Source organism: Otolemur garnettii, unplaced genomic scaffold, assembly GCF_000181295.1.
Source record: "Otolemur garnettii isolate 467f Iridium unplaced genomic scaffold, OtoGar3 scaffold00001, whole genome shotgun sequence".
Taxonomy (NCBI): domain Eukaryota; kingdom Metazoa; phylum Chordata; class Mammalia; order Primates; family Galagidae; genus Otolemur; species Otolemur garnettii.
The window spans coordinates 33,927,440-33,947,679 of record NW_003852396.1 but is presented as its reverse complement, the minus strand read 5'-3'; the positions used below and the strand labels follow the sequence as shown (position 1 = coordinate 33,947,679).

At 38.1% G+C, this 20,240-nt stretch overlaps 1 protein-coding gene across 1 annotated transcript; it reads right to left on the bottom strand.

Annotated features, from left to right (window-relative positions):
- Positions 1-2,007: 2,007 nt before the first annotated feature.
- On the bottom strand, positions 2,008-2,960 carry LOC100964089 (olfactory receptor 52H1-like). Its single transcript, XM_012808100.1, is given in 2 exon segments — positions 2,008-2,468; positions 2,471-2,960. Coding segments are annotated over 2 exon segments (951 nt in total).
- Between the last annotated feature and the right edge of the window lie 17,280 nt (positions 2,961-20,240).

The following is a 20,240-nucleotide window of genomic DNA, read 5'->3' as shown; positions in this document are numbered from 1 at the left end:
ACAATGTTTAACATAAGTCTAAAAACAAAAACCTCACAAAGAATGAAAGAAGATGAATACAATCAGAAAAGAAATCAGATGATTACTGCAATGAAATATTGAGCAATAATAATAATAATGCAAGAAAAGTAACATTCACATTGTCAGATAAAGTGTATCTAGCACAGAATGCTTTGACTCTGGGGTTCAGTATGGAGTCATCAGTTAACTTTTTTTCCTCTAAAGTCTCAAAAAATAGAGAATATTTATTTTTATAAATAAAAATAAAAGATAATTTCAAAAAACAGATCATCCGAGGGGAATGGGTAGAGGGAGGGGGATTAGAGCAATCACTTCTGAGGTTTATCTTACAAGGGTACAAGTGAATCTAAGAGTAGACTGTGAACATTTTAAAATAATAACTAAGAAAATGACATGAAGGCTATGTTAACCAGTTTGATGGAAGTGTTTCAGATTGTGTGTGAAAGCCCCATACTGTACCCCAGAAGTGCATTAATGTACATAGTTACCATTCAATAAAAAAAAAAAAAAACCCAGATCATCCCAAATCCTATAGACAATAGAAAAAGAAGAAATACTTCAACATCATTATGCTTCATCTGGATATACATGATACTACAATTGGAAAAAATATATTATTATAAAGGAAAATTACAAACATATTTCACTTATAAATGAGGATGCAATATCCTAAACAACATATTAACAAGTCGAATTTAAAACAATTATTCAAATAATTCACTTTGGTTAAAATTAAATCCAATTTATGTGAGAATTAGTCACGATTTTCTTTTCTTTTTTTTTCCTTTCCCTCATCCCTCCCTTCTCTCTCTGTCTGCTCTCCCCTCCCCAACCCCCACCATACCATTAATTGCCATTAATTGTCCTCATACCAAAGTTAAATACATAGAATTCATGTTTCTTCATTCCCTTGATGCTTCACTAAGAATAATGTGTTCCACCTCTATCCAGGTTAATACAAATGCTGCAAAATCTCCAAACTGTTTAATGCCTGAATAGTATTCCATGGTAGACATATACCACATCTTGCCAATCCATTACTGGGTTGAGGGGCATTTAGGCTGTTTCCACATTTTAGTGATTGTAAATTGAGCTGCAATAAACAGTCGAGTACAAATGTCTTTATAATAAAAGTTTTGTTCCCCCCCCCCGATATGCCCAGTAATGGGATTGCAGGATCAAACAGGATGTCTAAGTTGAGTTCTTTGAGGTTTCTCCAAACTTCCTTCCAAAAAGTTTGTATTAGTTTGCAGTCCCACCAGCAGTGTACAAGTGTTCCCTTCTCTCCACATCCACACAAGCATCTGTAGTTTTGAGATTTTTGTGATATGGGCCATTCATCCTGGGGTTAGATGATATCTCAAAGTGGTTTTAGTTTGCATTTCTCTAATAATTAAGGATGATGAGCATTTTCTCATATGTTTGCTAGCCATTCGTCTGTCTTCTTTAGAGAAGGTTCTGTTCATCTCTCTTCCCCACTGATGTATGGGATTGTTGGATTTTTTCATGTGGATTAATTTGAGTTCTCTATAGATCCTAGTTATTAAGATTTTTTCTGATTCAAAATATGAAAACATTATTTCCCATTGGGTGGGTATTTGCTTTGGTGGTTGTGTCCTGGGCTGTACAGATGTTTTTTGAAAATGCCACCTCCAGCATATGGGACCAGCACCCTCCTCCTTTGAGCCACAGGCATTGCCCATGTCTTTCAACTCTTTGACCACCTAAGAACCCACTGCTTAAAGTTCCAGCACAACTTTCACTATTCACTATTTCACTATTATTAATCTTTGTAGTCCATGAGGGTATTCTTCAAATCTTTGACAGCAAGATAAAAAAAATTCTATCAATGCCCTCTCTCTCCTGCCAATACTTTCTACCTGGTTAGAATGCGAAAATTAACAGCAGTTGCAGCTTTATTTTCATATTTTCCTATGTTATGTGTAGCTTCCAATGTTATGGGTCAATTTTACCTAAATATGTCCTTCAGTGTTTACTCATTGTGACTTCTACAAAAAAAAAGAGGAGAATAAATTTGTCCCTGATCTGCTTTGTCTTCACTCCATAAACTACAAGATTTAGAGTGGAAGGGATGGACACATAGAGGTTAGCAAATAGGATGAGCACATTTCTCGGGACACTGTGCCCAAAGCGATGAGCAAGGATGGAGAAGAAGGCAGGTGTGTAAAACATGAGGATAACACACACATGGGAGCCGCAAGTACTGAGGGCCTTTTGGCGGGCACCCTGGGACGAAAGCTGAAAGACAGCATGGAGGATGAAGGCATAGGAAACGGCAATGAAGATCACATCTGAGATGGCAGTCATGACAGGTACACAAAATCCATACCAGATGTTGACAGAGATGTCAACAGAGGACAGACATGAGACACCTATATGCTCACAGTATGTGTGTGGGCTGACATGTGTCCTGCTATAGGGTATCATTGGAGAAGAAAAATGGCCAGCAGAATGACAGAAGAGCTCTTCACAATGATGCTCACTGCAAACTTGATGACCATCTGTGGAGTGAGAATGGTGGAATATCCCAGGGGAAAGCAGATGGCCATATAGCAATCAAACACCATGGTCAGCAGGATGGCAGAGTCCACTACAAAGCTGAAGTTCAGAAAGAACATCTGAGTGAGACAACCAAAGAAGGTTATTTCTTGGGAGCCAAGACAGAAGTTACTGAGTAGTTTGGGCACTGTGGCAGTGGACAAGATGAGGTTGCTGATGGTTAGCAAAGAGAGGAAGAAAAACAAGGGCTCGTGGAGGCTGTGCTCAGCTGCAATGAGATAGAGGAGGATGCTATTGCCCATAGTAGCCACAGCATAGATGACAAAAAAGGGAATCCCCGTCAACATGTGGAACTTCTCTAGGCCAGGTATTCCAACAAGAGTAAAGGAGCTGGGGTTGTAGCAGCTCAAATTGTACATGTTCCCTTCAGTCTGGAATTGTCTGGTCTGCAAGACCTGAAAGCAAACCAACTGCCAGAATAGGCTGTGAAGGCTAACAATTTACTCTGGTACTGAACAAATCATTGGAGAAATCAACTGTCACATTCAGAGCTCCCACAATAGAAGCACTCCTTGTCCCTAGGAAGTGGTCATATGGATGACCAACTGGCTGTCACCTCTTCTCTTTCCCTTGGCCCTACTTCATATCTTTATATATGTATTAATAAACCATGCAAGAGGGTTATGATAGTAAGCCAGTAATTGTTTATGATTAAACATAATTACCTGTGTTTCTTTCTTAATTCAGGTTACTTAGGATAAACCCAAGTGCAAAAGAGGGAAAAGCAAACAAGTGTGAGAGAAAGGAGAAGGCAGAAAAGAAAGAGTCAATACTAAAATTAATGAAAAAAAATAAGATAAAAATGAACTGTGAAGAAAGAGGAAAAATTAACTTTTCTAGAGCAAATATGTTTTAGACATTGGGTCTAATAAAATAACTAAAGAAAGCAGGAGAAAAAATAATGACAGAAGAAGAAGGAAAAGTGCTGTGGGTGGTTTAGGAGTTTAGTTCCACAAAGATTAAAATATAGACAAATTAGAATGTATACTTAATTGGATGTGGATATGAAAGTATCTATCAAGAAGTGTCAGGAGCCAAATGACACCAGATGGCCGCCCATCCCCACCCCCAAGAGTGTGCTAACTTTTATCAGATAAGGAGCTGCTTTTCCCTTATCAGACAAGGAGCTGTTCTTCCCAGAGAAGCCATAAAATGTTTCAGACACATCGTTTACATTCCCAGCAGGAGATTGATGCAAGCTCTACCTCCTGCATTCCTCTGCCCCCCACCTCTTGTCTTCTCTGAATGCTATAAAAACTGACCTGTTACCTCCATTAAATGGGACCTTGACAAGAAATCTGCTTGGTCTCGCTTCCTTCTTTCTCGCCTATTCTTTTACAGGCTGGGTCCCCCTCGCCCCACGAATAACCGTGTCCCGCAGGACGGGACAAAGAAGCACACAGAGTCAAGTTAAGCATCATTAGCCTCACTCAAGCAGGGAACAGCATGTTCAGAGTAATTTATGACTTCAGAGGCAACATCCTAAACCTCTTAGCATCTCTGTTCCCTCATGTTAGAAGGAAAGATGACTCTACTGGTGAGTCTGATAATGCCTCCAAAAATACCTGGTGCTATCAGCAAAGGCACACAGAGCACATTCTTATATCCTAGATGTGAAAGAAAGAATAATTAAGAAGTTGTACCTGGGGCGGTGCCTGTGGCTGAAAAGGATAGGGCACCAGCCCCCTGTGCCGGTGGCAGTGAGTTCAAATCCAGCCCCAGGTGAAAACTGCACACACACACACAAAAAGTTGTATCCCAGTGTTTTCAATGCTTGGACTCAGGATATGGGAATCTCTGGCTTTGTACTAAATAGAGGCTGCCAATCAAGGCGGCTCTGGCATTGAAAACACCCTCTGATATTTCATCCTGTACCATCTATTTTATGGAGTACTTTGAAAAGGGAAGGAAAGGGAATCAGGAAATTGACACTAGGGAGCCCAGCATTGGAGAGGCCCCATAGAACTTGAGCCATGTTGGGGTCTTACCTTCCTCAACAAATTTATAAGGTCTTTTAAAATGTTTTTTATGACAGGCAGTGAATTTTGTGAGCAAGTCACAACAGCTCTATATGATTGTGTTTAGCAGGGATGTATAGCCTTGTGGATAAGGAAAGTAGAGTGGATAGAGCTATATAGGACTTGGTGATGTCTTTGTCAAGTCCTGAGTCACAGGGAGCTTACGTAGTGAGCTTCCATCTCATAGCTTTGCCATCAGCAGAGCCCATAATTAGTCTAAATTGACATGTTACATCTAACAAAGAGAAGGCAACTGGTTCTCCCTGCCCAAAGGCAGTTCTCTGAAAGTCTGCTCTAGGTCAAGTCCCTAGATCTCATAGAGACTGAACTCCAACAGATACTGTTCTTATCTGAATAACATAGAGCAACATAGTCTTGTCCCCCTTAAAATGCTGGTTACATGACCTCCTATAGTTTGAAAACCAAGAGACTAAGAAACACCAAAAATGTCTCTACAGTTTAGGCTGAATTGCGTTTCAACCTCTTGGAGCATAGATTCACTGTCTCCTAATAGGAAGCACATTCACACTGAGTTACAGAGAATACATTTTAGGAGGAGAAAAATAAATCATTAATCATTAACACTGTAAAGGGTACCCAAAGAAAATATCCTAACCAAGGTCTGTGGCTTCAGTCAAAGCCCATTCTGCCCTTATTTTCTCTACCCACAGAGCATTTTGCTCCTGAAATTTCTGCTGTACCACTAGTCACATTAGCTGGTTTCATGTGAAATTGAGTCACCACCAGTGTCATCTTCTTATGATAGACCCATCAGTGTTAGGACTCCTCTTACCCATAGTTATATCTTCCAGGGAACAGCCCCAATTTGTACCTTGAACAAACAGAGGCTCTATTATTCGATAAAATCACAGAGGCAGTTTAGAGTTTTTTTCCTCACTAACTGACCAGTGAGTGGACCAGTGTTCAACTCACCAGGCTCTCTCTGTCTCTAAGTTTACAAGATTAGTGAAAACTCAGTTAAATTTTAGGCTGAGAAATATTCTAGTAAGAGGCAAAAGGAATATTTATGCATTTTCCCGTATTTCCAGGAGATAACTCAGCTTATATGGGCCCCTCCATTTTCTACTCCCACACATGGAATTGAAGTCGCTGTATTAACTCTTTTCTCCTGGGATAAAATGCAGTCTGAGGGTTTTAGAGGCCTGTGGATTTTGCATCCCTTGGAAATTCAAACAAAGACCAATCAGACACAATCAGTTGAGGTAGAATTCTCAAAAGACTGAGAATGCTTCTGTACTTTCACTGTTTTTTAATGAGTCTATTTGTATAAGTGAACACCAATACTACACAAATTTAATTAAATTTTTCTCTGTACTTGAGATAGGAGAGGACATCTTCCCATTTTTTTCTTTAAAATTTTCTGAGTCATTCTCACCGCCTTGCATTCCCATGAATGTTTTGCTAGCAGTTTCTCAACTTGCAAACACACACACACTCAGGGCCTTAATTTGCCTAATGTATGTATTGAATCTCTATATTAATATGGAAATATTTGATCTGATTATAATCCTGTATATCACATTATAAGTATTTTTTAAAAGACATATCCCCTTCATTAATGTAGTTTTTCAATTTTCTCAGTAATGAATTAAAATGTCCATAAATATTTCATACTTACTTAAAACATACAAATACCCTTTTTTGGGTCCTGGGATATATTATTATCCTATAGCTACTATAAAAAAGCTTCACGGTTTAAAACAACACAGATATATTCAGAAGTGCAGGATAGATTCCACTGGGTAAAAGCATGGGATTGAGAAGGCTGAATGTCTTTTGGGAAGAAAATTTGTTTCCTAGCTTTTTCTAGCCACTAAGAGCTCCTTTCCTTCCTCTTCCAAGCCAATAATGTTACTTCTGCCTTTCTGCCATAGTTATATTTCCTCTCACTGCCCTATTCTGACTCTTTTTTCTACCTCTAAAAGCTCTCTGAGTGCATTTGACCCATCCAGACTAACCAGAATAATGTCCTTTTTTTTTAAGGACTGATTCCATTTTGCCATAGAATTCAACATAATCTCAGGTTCTGGTTTAGAATGAGGAGATCTTCTGGAGGGTCATTATTTTGTCCACCATACAGTTTGTATATTATGTTTGTTGAAATTACTACTCTTGGTTAATTTTAATATGTTAGATATATTGGCAATAGTAGTTGTGTTTAAAGGTCTTGTTTTGTTTTATTACCTTTCCCCTTGCTGTTTAGTATTTATATACTTATATATGGATATACATTCCCTGTTTTCATGTCTCCTGTTTTTTTGTAGGATCATTTTGCATAGGAGATTCCCTCTGACTTCTCTTTCTTCCCTACTTTTTTCCTATGTTTATCCTTCAAGATATCTCAACTTGTTTTCCTAGAAAATTCTGTCCTAAAACAAAGCCTAATGTATCAGTTTGGGATCCTGAGCTAGTAATGACTTGATGAATATCAAATATTCATTTTCTGAAACAAAGGAAGATTATTTCAGTTCCCAAGGTCAAATGAGTCTATACCATTCACATCTCCAGATCAGTCACTCTCTCTAAACTTTGATTCTGGGATTCTGCTCATAAACCCTACACTCATTCCTCACTTCAAACACTGACCACATTTGGGTTCTAAGTATGAAAGAATAATTAAAATCACTTGCAGAAGTTAAATTTTTTCTAAGGTACTAATTCCTTTCTCTAGATCTGGATCCCAGAAAAACCTAGGGATTTGTAGACCTCTGACACATAATCTTTATTTTATTTTACTTGCATGATCAGCAAAGATGCTGTTAGTATCTCTTTGCCCAGAGCCTGAAAACTGATTTTCATTCACCTATTTTTTAATTTGCTTAAAGTGAAAGCTAAAGTTTCACTTGTACCACTTACTTCTCATGGAATTAAGAAAAAACACTTGTGTTCATTTGTTAAATGACACTGTCAAACCCCTCAACTTCCTTGCTCCACAGAACTAATTTCCTTAGTTTCAGAGAACATAGTGAAGGAGTATTTCAAGGGTTCAGAAGAGCATTCTCTGTTTTCCAAGACATCCTTTTATCTGATATCACTTTCTAAATTCTCAACTTCTTACTACTATTTCTTAACCTATTTTGAAGTTTCTTAAAACATGTTCAAGAAACACATCATGTCAGTTTAGAACTTGAAGGTGCCTTATTGTTAGGACATAGTATCTTATACATTGTATAAGATAAGGGACACAGTATAAAATACTATGTCCTGACAATCTTATATTTCCTCTGTATGGAATGGAGTTAAGAGTTACACAAGTACTGTGAAAGTATTTCAAACCAAAACTCAAGGTTCTTTAAGGGAAGTCAATAATAAAATTCTGTCTTTTAATTGCCATTAAAAACTCAATGACCCTTGCAGCTTGGGGATGGTATCAAGAATGGAGAGTTCATCCTATACTCCATGAATGGCCCACTAATGTGAAGCTTGGGCTACAAATAGAGGGCCATAAGTGTATTCAGATAAAATGTTCTCTGGAAACCCAAAGAGGAAACAATCTCAGGCATAGATAGGGTGGCCTAAGTCAGTACAATGAACTAAGATGGGTAGACCAAACCAGAGAAAGTATCATCCGCAAGCAGGATCCAGTGCAACTGTGAATGTGATAGAAAGTCTACTGTGAATTACCTGCAAGAAATGTCCTAGCCTACTGATCAGGGAATGTGAATCATGGCAGTTTTATTACTGGCCTTGGCCAGGGTCTGCAGGCAGGACAGACTTTCTATGCTGCTTCAGCATTTTTTAACCAGTCGCAATCCATGTGTGCAAGACCAGTGTAAGTGTCTGAATTTCTTGTGGATTTTAAAAGCAAATGCTTACATATCTGTTGGCTCTAGGGGGGAGAAAAAGTAAGTTTATTCTTCACTGTCACATTTAATTGACAGGTAACAGTATACTTCGAATATATACAGACTTCCATGTGTGACTCATATCTCAATAAGTTGTTTTATTTTTCACTGTAAAGGCAACCCTGATTATTCATGGAATGATGTGACAATATATGTATGGAAAATATCACTACTAAATACTCTGAATCAAATGCTTATAAGGGAAAAAATTCGGCATGACCATGTTTATGATACCTTTCATTATCTTTGTCATAATAGCAAGTATGGGATTAGATAGTTCCTAGTGTTGCTGGACAAATTAGGAAAGGAAATGAATGGTCTTAGGGATTCCAAATGCCAGCACAGAGCCAGCACAGAGTCTACATATGTGACAAAAATGTCTACCTTTTTTCTAATGTAGCTGAGATTGTTAAAAACAAAATCTACAATTTCATTCTGCAAGTGACTGAATTATAAGCAAATTGAATTTCGAAGGTATCTTCTGCTAAAATGGGGGATATTTATTAGGAAGGAATAGAATTAGCAAAATCAAAATGGTTACATATGAAAAGGATCTGTTGAAGCTGGCAACATTTATGGTATGTTGTTTGCCAGGAGAAGGAGACATTCCACCACACCTCACTCTCCATTTCAGAAGATTAAGCTTGCTGTTTCTGAGGAAACTGTAATGGTCTTCCCTGAGGTAGTTGCCTGCCTATTCTCATAATCCATGCTTACCACCCCTCTTTCCTTCTACACTTATAGTTAGCCTCAGCAAGCATGGTACAAAGATGGTATGCCATACTCCCAAATGATTGTTTTTTATACTTTATACAGATAGCAATCTGGAAAACATGTGTTTTCATCCAGCATAGATATTAAGGCTGTGGGATAGGGGTTAAGAAATATAAAAGTCTATCAGGCTTAATTTATTAATGTGGGACCACTAAGCAGAGATTTTAGATTTAATGGTACAGCTCTAGGGGTTATAAAGGACTCCATTTGACTGATTGCCAAAAACATGGACTAAAAGATGTCCTATACTAAATGAAGTTTAAATGTCATACCTACCATGGTATGCTGCAGAGGAAAGAATTCAAAATCTTAGGAGGAAGGCTAAGCATGCTGGCTAACACTTGTGATCCTAGCACTCTGAGAGGCTAAGGTGAGTGGATTTCCTGAGCTTACAGGTTTGAGACCAGCCTGAGCAAAAGCAAGACCCTGTCTCTAAAAATACCCAGACATTGTTGCAGGTTCCTGTATTCCCAGCTGCTTGGGTGCCTGAGGCAAGAGAATCCATTGAACCTAGGAGTTTGAGGTTGCTGTGAACCATGACACCATGACACCATGACACTCTACTGAGGATGACAAAGTAAGACTCTGTCCCTCCCTCCAAAAAAAAAAAAACCTTAGGAAGATTGGAATTGTTAGAGCAGATTTGTTGCTCGAGAACTGCTCGCCCACATTGGGAGGATCCATAGGGCACACATTGCAGCATGAGTGAAGAGGAAGCAACAACATCCTCCTCAAACATTCTGATTGTTCTCTGCATGTCAGAAATTACACTGGGAATAGTTAATACTAAATTGGGAAACCTACATGCAATAGAGATGATTGGCTCATAGGGTTCATGGACTAAAATGATGATACTTAAACAGTAAGGCAAGGTGGGTGGGTGTGGTTATCACAATGGACAGCAGAATCAAAAGAGCAATAAGATTTAACTCCAGAGAGAACGGCTTTTATCAAAAAGTCTCAAAACAATAAATGCTGGAGTAGATGGGGCAGAGATAGGGACACTCAGACAATGTTGGTTGGGCTATGGAAAATAGTAGAGAAATTTCTCAAAGAAGCAAAAGTAGACATACCATTCAATCTAGCAATCCCACTCCTTGGTATTTTACCCAAAGGAAAAAAAGGCATTTTATGAAAAACACTTCAATGTTTATAGAAGCACAATTCACAATTGCAAAGACACGGAAACAACTCAGATGTCCATCAATACATTGGTAGACTTGCTCACCCATGTTGGAAAGATCAAGAGGGCACACCTTGCAGCATGAGTGAAAAGAAAGAAACAACATCCTCCTCAAAAGCTCTGATTGCTCTTCTCTGCAGGGCAGAAATTACAGTGGGGATAGTTAATACTAAATTGGAAAACCTACATGCAATAGGGATGATTGACTCATAGGGTTCATAGGCTAAAATGATGATACTTAAACAGTAAGGCAAGGTGAGAGGGCATGGTTATCATAATGGATAGCAGAGTCAAAAGAGCAATAAGATTTAACTCTAGTGAGAATAGCTTTTATGAAAAAGTCACAAAACAATAAATGTGAGAGTGGATTGGGGAGAGACACTGTTGGTGGGGCTATGGAAAATAGCACAGAGATTTCTCAAAGAAGTAAAAGTAGACCTACCAATCCCACTCCTTGGTATTTTACCAAAAGGAAAAAATAGACATTTTATAAAAAACACTTGAATGTTTATAGATGCACAATTTACAATTGGAAAGACACAGAAACAACTCAGGTGTCCATCAATGCATGGGTAGATTAATAAAATGTGGTATATGTATATCATGAACTAATTAATACCTCTGGTAGTCACCTGTATGGAATTAGAAAACATTCTTCTAAGTGAAATATCGCAAGAATGAAAAACAAACCCATCATGTACTCACTATTAAAATGGAAGTAATCAATAAACAGTTATGTGAACATATAGAAATAACACTCATCAAAAATGAAGTAGTGAAAAGGTAGAGGAAGGAATGGGTAAATTAAAATCTAAGACAACACACACTATCTGGATAATGGGCATACTTATAACTTTGACCCAAACAGTACAAAAGTACCATACATAACAAAAATATTTCTACTCTGATACTATATTGAACCTAAAAAAATAATTCTAGAAAAGCAATAAGAATAGTGTTATTTGTGTACACAGTTCCTAGAAGTGAACTGTGATTTTGCACACAGTTCCTAAAAGTGAAATCTGATTTTGATCTGTATTAGTTGAAGGATTCTAGGTGGGCAGATTATGAAGCAGTGTACTGACTTGTTTATATTGCTTAGAAAGAGAAATGACCAGATATGTTGTATATACTAACTCATGGGAGGTGGTGAATGGTTTGGGTAGACAATGAAGAAATTGGAAGAAAAAGGATTAGAAAATTGGTTATGGGAAGCCTTGGGAAGAAGTATGGGGATAGACCTCTCCAAATGGATCTAAAATATGAAGGTCAATAGGGGGCAGACCAAGATAGTAGATTAGAAAGGATCATTCAGCTGAGCTTTCCTAGTAAGTCTGGGGAAAGAAAGAGAACTCAACCATACCTGGAGCAGGGACCTACCCAGAGTTGTAGCTTGGGGTGCACAATGTGTTAGGGGGGTACAGGAGACAGCATGTGATCAGGAGTGATGAAGATCTGACATGCTAGAGGAAGAGTCTGGCTTTACTTAGGCTGGTATGGAGCTCCTGATTTAGAGGAGCCCATTTAGTCCAGCCTCTCAAAATCCTTGAATTACAGGTGTAGCCTTTGCAACATGCCCATTAATACTCCTTCTTCTATCACTCTCATTCTCTCTTCCTGTCCTTCCTCTCTCGTGTGCTTCAATTTCTTTCTTTTGTCCCCCCTCCTTTTCTCCTTTTTCTTTTCTTTTTCTCTTTCCTTCCATTTTCTTCTTTCTTTTCCTCTTGGTGAAAACAATGAAGGAAATGATGGAAACAGTGAAGGAAACTACTGATATACTACAAAATAACCAAAAGGAAATCCAAAAACAGAATCAAATAAGAGATGAACGATATGAAGAATATAGAAAGGATATAGCAAAGCTGAATGGATTAAAATGGTCATCTACAGAACTTAAAAATGCAATAGAAAGTATCAACAACAGGTTAGACCACGGAGAAGAAAGAATCTCAGAGGTAGAGGAAAGATCTCTCGAGATTACTCAGATAATTAAAGAGGCAGAAAAGAAGAGAGAGAAAGCACAATGTTCCCTGACAGAATTATGGGACTTTATGAAGCATTCAAACATATGATTTATGGTGGCACCTGTGGCTCAAAGGAGTAGGGCGCCAGCCCCATAGGCTGGATGTGGCGGGTTCAAACCTAGCCCTAGCCAAAAATTACAAAAAAAAAAAAAAAAACATATGATTTATAGGTATCACAGAAAGGGAAGAAGAATGCCCCAGGGAAATGGAAACCTTACTTGAGAATTTCGTAAATGAAAATTGCCCAAATATTATCAAAGATTCTGACATACTCCTTTCAGAGGGATAGCAGTTCCCAGGTCACCACAACTCTAACAGAGCTTTTCCAAGACACATTGTGATGAACCTGTCCAAAGTCAAGACAAAAGAAAAGGTTCTTCAACCTGCCAGGAGTAAGTGCCAGTTGATCTACAGGGGCAAATCCATCAGGGTGACTGCAAATTTCTCTAATGAAACTTTCCATGTCAGAAGACAATAGTCATCTACCTTCAATCTACTTAAACAGAACAATTTCCAACTGAGAATTCTATAACCTGCTAAGCTAAGCTTTAAAACTGACAGAGAAATCAAATCATTTCTGATATACAAACACTGAGGAAACTCATCACAACAAGACCAGCTAGCTCTATAGGAAATACTTCAACCTGTTCTACACACTGACCATCACAATGGATAAAAGCAAAGTAAGAACTCAGAAGTTAAAGGACAGTACCTAACTTCCACCCTAATGCAAAAGATAAAACTAAGCTATGGACACTCACAAAATAAGATGAATAGAACACTACCACACATTCAATGTCTTGAATTCCCCCACTGAAGAGGCATAGACTAACTGACTGGATTAAAAAGCACAAGCCATACATTTGCTAACTGCAGGAAACACACCTAGCTTCAAAAGGTAAATTAAAACTCCGAGTTAAGGGTTGGAACACAATTTTTCAAACAAATGGAATTGAGAAGAAAATAGGAGATGCAATCTTATTTTCACATACATGTGAAATTTAAAGCAACTAAAGTCAAAAAAGGCAAAGATGGTCATTTCATATTGGTCAAGGGAAAAATACAACAAAAAGACATTTCAATTCTAAGTATTGATGCACCCAACTTAAATGCTCCCAGAGTCTTTAAACAGACCTTACTCAGTCTGAGCAATATGATATCCTATAACACCATAGAAACAGGGGACTTTATCACTCCTCTTACAGAGCTAGACAGATCCACTAAACAGAAATTAAACAAGATATAAGGCACTTAAACGAGACCCTAGAACAACTGTGCTTGATAGAGGCATATAGAACACTCCATCCCAAAGATAAAGAATATACTTTCTTCTCTTCACCTCATAGAACATTCTCCAAAATTGATCATATCCTAGGATACAAAATAAACCTGAACAGAATCAAAAGAATTGAAATTTTACCTTGTACCTTCTCAGACCAAAAGGCACTAAAGGTGGAACTCAACTCCAACAAAAATGTTCGACCCCACACAAAAGCATGGAAATTAAACAACCTTCTGTTGAACGACAGTTGAGTACAGGAAGAAATAAAAAAGGAAATCATTAACTTCCTTGAGCATAACAACCATGAAGACACAAGCTACCAAAACCTGTGGGATACTGCAAAAGCAGTTCTGAAAGGAAAATGTATCCCTTTAGATGCCTACATTCAAAAAACAGAATGAAAGTGCATCAACAAACTCACAAGGTATCTTATGGAATTGGAAAAAAAAGAACAATCTAATCCTAAACCCAGCAGAAGAAAAGAAATATCCAAAATTAAATCAGAGATCAATGAAATTGAAAACAAAAGAGCCATTCAGAAAATTAATGAAACTAGGAGTTGGTTTTTTTAAAAACTAAATAAAATAAATCTTTGGCCAGACTAACTAGAAATAGAAAAGTAAAGTCTCTAGTAACCTCACTTAGAAATGATAAAGGGGAAATAACAACTGATGCCACAGAGATACAAGAGATCATCTCTGAATACTGCCAGAAAGTGTATGCCCAGAAATTTGACAATGTGAAGGAAATGGATCAATATTTGGAATCATGCCCTCTCCCTAGACTTAGCTAGGAAGAATAAAGCTCCTGAACAGACCAATTTCAAGCACTGAGATTAAAAAAACAATAAAAAATCTTCTAGGCAGTGCATATGGCTCGGTGGGTAGAGTGCTGGTGAGTTCAAAGCCAGCCATAGCCAAACTGAAATTAAAAAATAGCCAGGCATTGTGGCTCCCCCAGCTACTTCGGTGGCTGTGGCAACAGATTCACCTAAGCCCAGGAGTTGGAGGTTGCTGGGAGCTGTCTGATGCCACAGCACTCTACCAAGTGAGATAAAGTGAGACTCTGTCTCTACAAAAAAAAAAAAAAATTCCAACAAAAAATGCCCTAGCCTAAATGGATTCACACCAGAATTCTATCAAACCTTCAAGGAAGAGCTTATTCCCATACTACAGATATTATTCCCAAAAAATGAGGAGGAACGGGTGTCCCCAACATGTTCTACGAAGCAAACATCACCCTGTAACAAAACCAGGAAATTACCCAAGTAAGGAGAATTCCAGGCCAATTTCACTAATGAATATAGATGCAAAAATTCTCAACAAAATCCTACCCAAGAGATTACAGCTTATCATCTAAAGTCATACATCATTTGTATCAGAATGTTTATTGCAGCCCAATTCATAATTGCCAGGTCATGGAAGAAGCCCAAGTGCCCATCGATCCATGAATGGATCAACAAACTGTGGTATATGTACACCATGGAATACTATGCAGCCATAAAGAAAGATGGAGACTTTACGTCCTTCATGTTCACATGGATGGAGCTGGAAAATGTTCTTCTTAGCAAAGTATCACAAGAATGGAAGAAAAAGTATCCAATGTACACAGCCCTATTATGAAATTAATTTAGAGCTTTTATATGAAAGCTATAACCTAATAACAGGCTAAGAATATGGGGAGGGGGGAAGGAGAAGGGAGGAGGAATGGTTGGAGGGAGGAGGATTGGAGGGATCACTTCTGTGGTTTATCTTACAAGGGTACAAGTGAATCTTTCTAAGAGTAGAATATGAACGTTTTAACACAATAACTAAGAAAATGGCATGAAGGCTGTGTTAACCAGTTTGATGGAAGTGTTTTGGATTGTGTGTGAAAACACCACACTGTACCCCAGAAGTGCATTAATGTACATAGTTACCATTCAATTAAAAAAAAAAGTCATACATCAATATCAAGTAGGTTTCATCCCAGGAATGAAAGGCTGGTTTAATATACACAAGTCCATGAACATTATTCACCATATTCAGAGAAGCAAAAACAAAGACCATATGATCCTCTCAATAGATGCAGAAAAAGCATTCAATAAAATCCAGCATTCTTTTCTAATTAGAATACTGAGTAGTATAAGCATGGGTGGCACATTTCTTAAACTGATCAAAGCTATCTATGACAAAGCCACAGCTAATATTTTACTGAATCAAGTAAAACTGAAAGCTTTTTCTCTTAGAACTGGAACCAGGCAAGGTTGTCGTCCTCCACCATTACTATTCAACATAGTGTTGGAACTTCTAGCCAATACAATTAGACAAGACAAGGAAATAAAGGGCATCCAAATGGGAGCAGAGGAGGTTAAACTGCCTCTTTGCTGACAATATGATCTTATACTTAGAGAACCCCTAAGACTCAATCACAAGACTCCTGGAAGTCATCAAAAAATACACTGATATCTCAGTATATAAAATCCATGTCCACAACTTAGTTGCCTTTTTATACACCAGTAACAGTCAAGATAAGAAACTAATTAAGGACCCAAATCCTTTCACCATAGCTTCAAAGAAAATTAAATACCTAGGAATATACTTAACAAAAGAGGTGAAGGACCTCTTTAAAGAAAATTATGAAAGCCTAACAAAGAAAATAGCAGAGCGGCTCGGCGCCTGTGGCTCAAGCGGCTAAGGCGCCAGCCACATACACCTAAGGTGGCAGGTTCGAATCCCCAGCCCGGGCCCGCCAAACAACAATGAGGGCTGCAACCAAAAAAAAAAAAAAAATGGCCAGGCGTTGTGGCGGGCGCCTGTAGTCCCAGCTACTTGGGAGGCTGAGGCAGGAGACTCGCTTGAGCCCAGGAGTTGGCGGTTGCTGTGAGCTGTGATGCCATAGCGCTCTACCCAGGGGTGATAGCTTGAGGCTCCGTCTCAAAAAAAAAAAAAAGAAAAAGAAAATAGCAGAGGATATTAACAAATGGAAGAACATACCATGCTTATGGCTGGGAAGAATCAACATTGCTAAAATGTCTATACTTCTCAAAGCAATCTACCTGCTCAATGCCATCCCTATTAAAATATAAACATTACACTTTCATGACTTGGAAAAAATGATTCTGCATTTTGTATGGAACCAGAAAAAAACCTGTGTAGATAAGGCAGCAATTAATGATTAAAAAAAAAAAAAAAAAAAAGCTGGGGGCATCACCATACAAGATTTTAAGCTATACTACAAAACCATAGTGGTCAAGACAGCATGGTACTGGCACAAAAATTGAGACATAGACATTTGGATTCAAATAGAAAACCAGGACATGAAATTAACATCTTACAACCACCTAATCTTCGATAAACCAAACAAGAACATACGTTGGGGAAAAAACTCCCTATTCAATAAACAGTGCTGGGAGAACTGAATATTCACATGTAAAAGACTGAAACTGGACCCACACCTTTCTCCACTCATAAAAATTGATTCAAGATGGATAAAAGACCTAGACTTAAGGTATGAGACAATACAAATCCTCAAAGAAAGCATAGGAAAAATACTGGAAGATATTGGCCTGAGGAAAGACTTCATGAAGAAGACTGCCATGGCAATTGCAAGAACAAAAAAAATAAACAAATGGGACTTAATTAAACTGAAAAACTTCTGTACAGTAAAGGAAACAACCAAAGCAAATAGACAACCTACACAATGGGAAAGGATATTTGCTTATTTTGAATCAGACAAAAGCTTGATAACTAGAGAGAACTCTATAAGTTGATAACTATAGAGATAGTTTGATAACTATAGAGAACTCAAATTAATCCACATGAAAAAAGCCAACAATCCCATATATCAATGGACAAGAGCTATGAATAGAACCTTCTGTGAAGAAGACGAATGGCTAACAAACATGAAGAAATGCTCATCATCCCTAAGTATTAGAGAAGTGAAAATCAAAACCACCCTGAGATACCATCTGACCCCAATGAGAATGGCCCACATCACAAAGTCTCAAAACTGCAAATACTGGCGTGGATGTGAACACTTTTAAACTGCTAGTGGGATGGCAAACTAAAGAACCTTTTTGGAAGGAAGTATGAAGAATCCTCAAAGAACTCAAGCTTGATGTCCCATTTGATCCTGCAGTCCCATTACTGGGCATCTACACCTGAGGAAAAAAATCTGTTTATGATACGGAAACTTGCACTAGACTGTTTACTGCAGCTCAATTTACGATCGCCAAAATGTGCCTAAATAAAATGATATACTGACCTTTCCAAAACAAGTGGTAATACTATAAGTAGGTGAATTTCACACTTGACCTTCAATATTGGCTCTTTCTTGGATAGCCTGTTGGTCCACCTTACAGATTTTGGACTTGCTAGCCTTCATAATTGTGTGATACAATTCTTTAAATATCTTTCTATGAACGTCCAGAGCTTATTGGTTCTATTGCAGTAGTGAACCCTGAGTAATTCAGAGATTAATGCAATGGAACAAGACATCTACTTTTAGGTACATTCTGTGCTCAAATCTATATATATATATATATTGTTGAAATTTGTCCAGGGATGAGGGGCTCACTGAGCTAATATGTTCATATGGAATGTACAGGGTGTGGCTCAGTGATCAATCACGATGGACTACTGGGAAACTCCTTTACCCAAAGGTGTTCTCTGTGTTCATTGTTTCTTCCTTTCCCAGAACTTGCACAGATTTCATATCCATCCTTGTTTTCTTCTTCTACCTTGACTCCGTGAACTCACCCCACATCTTGCCTTGTATTTCTCCTGAAGTATCAGAATTACAACTGATTCATGGGATCACCTCTATGGTTTATCTTACAAAGGTATAAGTGAATCTTTCTAAAAGTAGAATATAAACATCTTAACACAATAAGAAAATGACATAAAGGCTATGTTAACCAGTTTGATGAACATATTTCAAATTGTATATGAAAACACCACACTGTACCTCATGATTGCAGTAATGTACACAGCTGTCATTTAATTAAAAAAAAAAATGAATTGCAGCTGAGACAAAGCACTAGCCATATCAGATCATGACAAGATACCAGAAAACCTGGGCAGGGGGAAACCTGAATGTGTGAAACTCTTCTCACCATACACAGTTTTTCACCAGTGATGTTTTGAACTTTGGGAAAAATATATTTCTCAGGTTTCTGTGTTTCCTCTAGAAGATGTCCTGCTTAAAGAGGAGTCTGATGAAATACCTCTCCCTTTAGCTATGTGGGTTTTAACATTTTCTCTTTCAGAAAACGGGCAAAGTACAGTAAATGTGGTTAGAGTGTGATGGTAGAAAGAGATTAAACATTAATCTGAGTAAACTTGCAGAAGAAAATGAAGAAGATATGAGAAATTATCCGCTAATGTTTATAAAAGGGAGTTTATATGATTATTAATAATGCCAGAAAAATATTTGAATTATGTTATGTGACACAGAAATTCTGTTCAAATAAAGAACAACAGACCATAAATATGACATCATCAAGATTTTAATTCAACAAAATTGTATTTGTAGCTATATATTTCATACCTATCAATTACTGTGACATAGACCACTGTCTAATAGATTTAGGACAGTAAGGAATACAATAGAAAAGTTCCATGTCTGACTTCAAGAAACTTAGGTAGAGGCTCGGCACCTGTAGCACAGTGGTGATGGCCCCGGCAACATTCACCGAGGCTGGTGGGTTCAAACCCAGCCCAGGGCCTGCTAAGCAACAATGACAAATGCAACAGAAAAATGAGCTGGGCGTTTTGGTGGTACATGTAGTCCCAGCAACTTGGAAGGTTGAGGCAAGAGAATTGCTTAAGCCCAAGAGTTTAAGATTGTTGTGAGCTGTGATGTCACAGCACTCTACCAAGAGTGACACAGTGAAATTCTGTCTCAAAAAAAGAGTAAACAACTTAGATAGAGTTGGGGGCCTGTAGTATGGGATAGAGCATGAGGTTACTAATGATGGCATTCATTAAACAATGACAGGCTGCCCTGCAGCTCTCCCCATTGCTTTCTCCTCATGAATTTTCACTTTCTAACTGAATCCTCCACTCCACAAGTATTCTTATTTCCAGGGCTTTGTAAGGTGTCTTAGTGAGGGAACCATTAAAGGCAGGTTATACAGTGGTATAAGGACCACTACCCGGATTTCTGGAACTGTTCTACGGAGTAACTGACAGAGAAAAGAGAGTAAGGCCTGGGCCTGATCAGGGAGGAAATAAAAAATTCTTTGACAAAAACAGCAGAAGGAATTTGGAGACTTCTCTGAAATTTAAGCGTTTAACTGCTGTGCATGTAATACTGTAGAATTTCTGCATGGCTGTCCAGAAAAATCTCCAGCATCCTGTTCTTTCTGGTTTTGAGAGCTTTACAGGTGTCTCAGCAGCCCTACTCAGGGACAGAAGGGAACTTTTCTGTTCCCTTGTTCCATAAGATTTCCAAGGGCAGACCGTAAACCTGATGCAGTTCTCTGAAAGTCCCAAGCATTGCTTATCCTCT